The sequence below is a fragment of the Glycine max genome, chromosome 14 (assembly GCF_000004515.6).
Source record: "Glycine max cultivar Williams 82 chromosome 14, Glycine_max_v4.0, whole genome shotgun sequence".
In the NCBI taxonomy this organism is placed as follows: Eukaryota; Viridiplantae; Streptophyta; class Magnoliopsida; order Fabales; family Fabaceae; genus Glycine; species Glycine max.
The window spans coordinates 5,478,437-5,481,797 of NC_038250.2; the positions used below are offsets into that span (position 1 = coordinate 5,478,437).

General features: G+C 36.8%; 1 protein-coding gene across 1 annotated transcript; it reads left to right on the forward strand.

Annotated features, from left to right (window-relative positions):
• Positions 1 to 566: 566 nt before the first annotated feature.
• On the forward strand, positions 567 to 2,412 carry LOC100789759 (aspartic proteinase PCS1). The gene has a single exon (XM_003545207.5). It carries the CDS (start codon positions 833 to 835, stop codon positions 2,114 to 2,116), a length of 1,284 nt encoding a protein of 427 aa, XP_003545255.1. The 5' UTR covers positions 567 to 832; the 3' UTR covers positions 2,117 to 2,412.
• The last annotated feature ends 949 nt before the right edge of the window (positions 2,413 to 3,361 follow it).

A 3,361-nucleotide genomic window follows, 5' to 3' on the forward strand; every position in this document is an offset into this window, starting at 1 on the left:
TGTAAGATACAGTATATGATCAAACCAATGCGCCTCACACATTGACTCTGGTTTGTGAAACTAAAATGCAATCTCTATACAACAATAAAATCAGAGTGGTAGACGATCACTCTCATAGTCTCAACTCTCATGCAGTCAAATACTAATTAAATAATTGAGTGTGTCATGCAGCCAAATGCTACATAAGAAGAACAATCAACATTATGAAGGTCGCATATACCGTTCATCCTTTTGTTGTTAAAAAAAGAAATTGATAGAATGGAGACATTTTCAATACTATTAGACATGGCGTCAATAATAAATTAGAATGGGAAATTTACCTAAAAGATTACTGTATAGTGTACATTCTTGAACAAGTAATTTTACCTTTTTAAAACTAGCAAACAAGACATTCATTTTCCACTGATTGTCACGACACTAATTCTCATCCAATACAGCTATACACGAGAATCTTTAGAGAGCTCCACCACATCTTCACACGGTGACTATCTCATGGGAGCACAATAGTAACATATATATATATATATATATATATATATATATATATATATATATATATATATATATATATTTTCTTTTTTTCTTTTTATTATATCATAAATTTTATCATATTTATAATTTTTTTCTTTTTCAATTCTCTTTTTAGATGTAAGATAGCAACAGGAGTCTTCAATTCATCACACATTTTGCTAACAACAAACTAATCCAACAGAGACCTCCTCCCCTACCTTAATTTCTCTCTCTGTCTCTCCCCAACTCATGAGAAGCAAATCAAATAAAATCAATACACCAACTAACACAAAACCTGAATCAATATTCTCAACTAGATATCATGGCCTCTTCTATTTCCTCTCTTTCTCTCCTTCTCCCTTCTCTCACAACCCTCATTCTCCTCCAAATTCAAACATGTGTCTCTTCATCACAAACACAAAAACCCCTCCTACTACCTCTCAAAACACAAACACAAACACCTCCACGCAAGCTTGCATTTCAGCACAACGTCACACTAACCATCTCACTAACCATAGGCTCGCCCCCACAGAACGTTACCATGGTCCTCGACACAGGCAGCGAACTCTCCTGGCTCCACTGCAAAAAACTCCCAAACCTAAACTCAACCTTCAACCCACTCCTCTCTTCTTCCTACACCCCAACCCCATGCAACTCTTCCGTCTGCATGACTCGAACCCGAGACCTCACTATCCCCGCTTCATGCGACCCCAACAACAAACTCTGCCACGTCATCGTCTCCTACGCCGACGCCTCCTCCGCCGAGGGCACCCTCGCCGCCGAAACCTTCTCCCTCGCCGGCGCCGCGCAACCAGGAACGTTATTCGGGTGCATGGACTCCGCTGGCTACACCTCCGACATCAACGAGGATGCTAAAACGACAGGTTTAATGGGCATGAACCGAGGCTCCCTCTCGCTGGTAACACAAATGGTGCTTCCGAAATTCTCGTACTGCATCTCGGGGGAGGACGCTTTCGGCGTCCTCCTCCTTGGCGACGGGCCTTCCGCGCCGTCGCCACTGCAGTACACCCCTCTAGTGACGGCGACAACCTCGTCGCCGTACTTCGACCGTGTCGCGTACACGGTCCAGCTCGAGGGGATTAAGGTTTCGGAGAAACTCCTGCAGCTTCCGAAGTCGGTGTTCGTGCCCGACCACACCGGAGCGGGTCAGACAATGGTGGATTCGGGTACCCAGTTTACTTTTCTCCTCGGGCCGGTTTACAATTCCCTAAAGGATGAGTTTTTGGAGCAGACGAAAGGGGTGCTGACCCGAATAGAGGATCCGAATTTCGTGTTTGAGGGGGCGATGGACCTGTGCTACCACGCGCCGGCGAGCTTGGCGGCGGTGCCGGCGGTGACGCTGGTGTTCTCGGGGGCGGAGATGAGGGTGTCAGGGGAGAGGCTGCTGTATAGGGTGAGTAAAGGGAGGGATTGGGTGTATTGCTTCACTTTTGGGAACTCTGATTTGTTGGGAATTGAAGCTTATGTGATTGGACATCATCATCAGCAGAACGTGTGGATGGAGTTTGATTTGGTCAAGTCTAGGGTAGGGTTCACTGAGACCACGTGTGACCTTGCCAGTCAACGGCTAGGATTCTCTCCTTAAGTCTTGGACAACTGATTATGAGAATCTTTTCTTGGATTTGTTACTTATAATCATTAATCAACCTTCGGATTAGAGATACTTCCATACTGGTTAGGTATAAGATTTGAGCTCTTAAGTCTTAACTTCACAGGTACTACAAGTTTGTTTGGGATTGCAGTTGTTGCAGTCTACTTCAACTACAATTCAATTGGGGTTTGCTTTATTATTAATTAAAAATGTGAATGTGAATTATACTGTATTAATTTTGAATATTAAAAGAAATTAATTTGATTTTTGCAAATAAATTTATATATTGTTTGAAAGCTTTGACCTCTTAAAGAACGTGTTTGTTTCTTTTCATTTTTCATGTTCTAATAATCGTTTGTACTTGTATATATAACAGAAAAAATTTCCTTCTAATTTGAGTTAGAAATGTGTCAATGAACTTCTATGTAATATTTTTAAGTCATGTGACCAAAACCAAAATTACAACATGCGTAAATATGCATAAGCAAACACATACTACAATTTTTTATTTTTTTTTGGTGAATGACATACTACAATTTATATATAAACAAGGTTCAAATCAAACAGTGATCAATTGTAGTGAAGCGGATTATGACATTTACTAAATTTACATCTAGTTGCTCCTAATTCATGATAAATAAGTATAGAAGTTCTCTTAGTAATATTTCAAACACTTTGGGGAATTTTGTTTGGAAGCAAGCAATATAGGATCATTCATAAGTTAACTAGAGCGTCAATATTTTATAATAACAGTTATGCTTTTTGAGCAAATTTCAAATTTTATTCTTTCTTTAGTTTTGAATAATTATATATATATATATATATATATATATATATATATATATATATATATATATATATATATATATATATATATCATTTGTTTATCTAAATAAGCAAGCTAATTTTTTTATTAAAGAAAGTTGGATTTAAAATTAGGCTTGAATATTTAAATAAATTTTAGCTTAAACTTTGTCAATTTGATGTTAATAACTCGTGAATAGTTTCGATATGTATATATCACTTAATTAAATAGGTATAATCATATTTATTATGCTCACTTAGAAAATAATATTTATTTTATTCTACCATTTATTTAATTTCAACTTTAAAAATCATAATATTTAAAATAAATTATCATAAAATTTCTTTAAAAAATTATCATTTTCATTACCAAATATTTCATTTTCTATTTTAAGTCATCCTAATATAAATACAAAATTATATTTTGTTTTTTTA

What these genes read in the sequence shown, in the direction of transcription:
- LOC100789759 (XM_003545207.5), top strand. Translation starts at nt 833, where the DNA reads ATGGCCTCTTCTATTTCCTCTCTTTCTCTCCTTCTCCCTTCTCTCACA.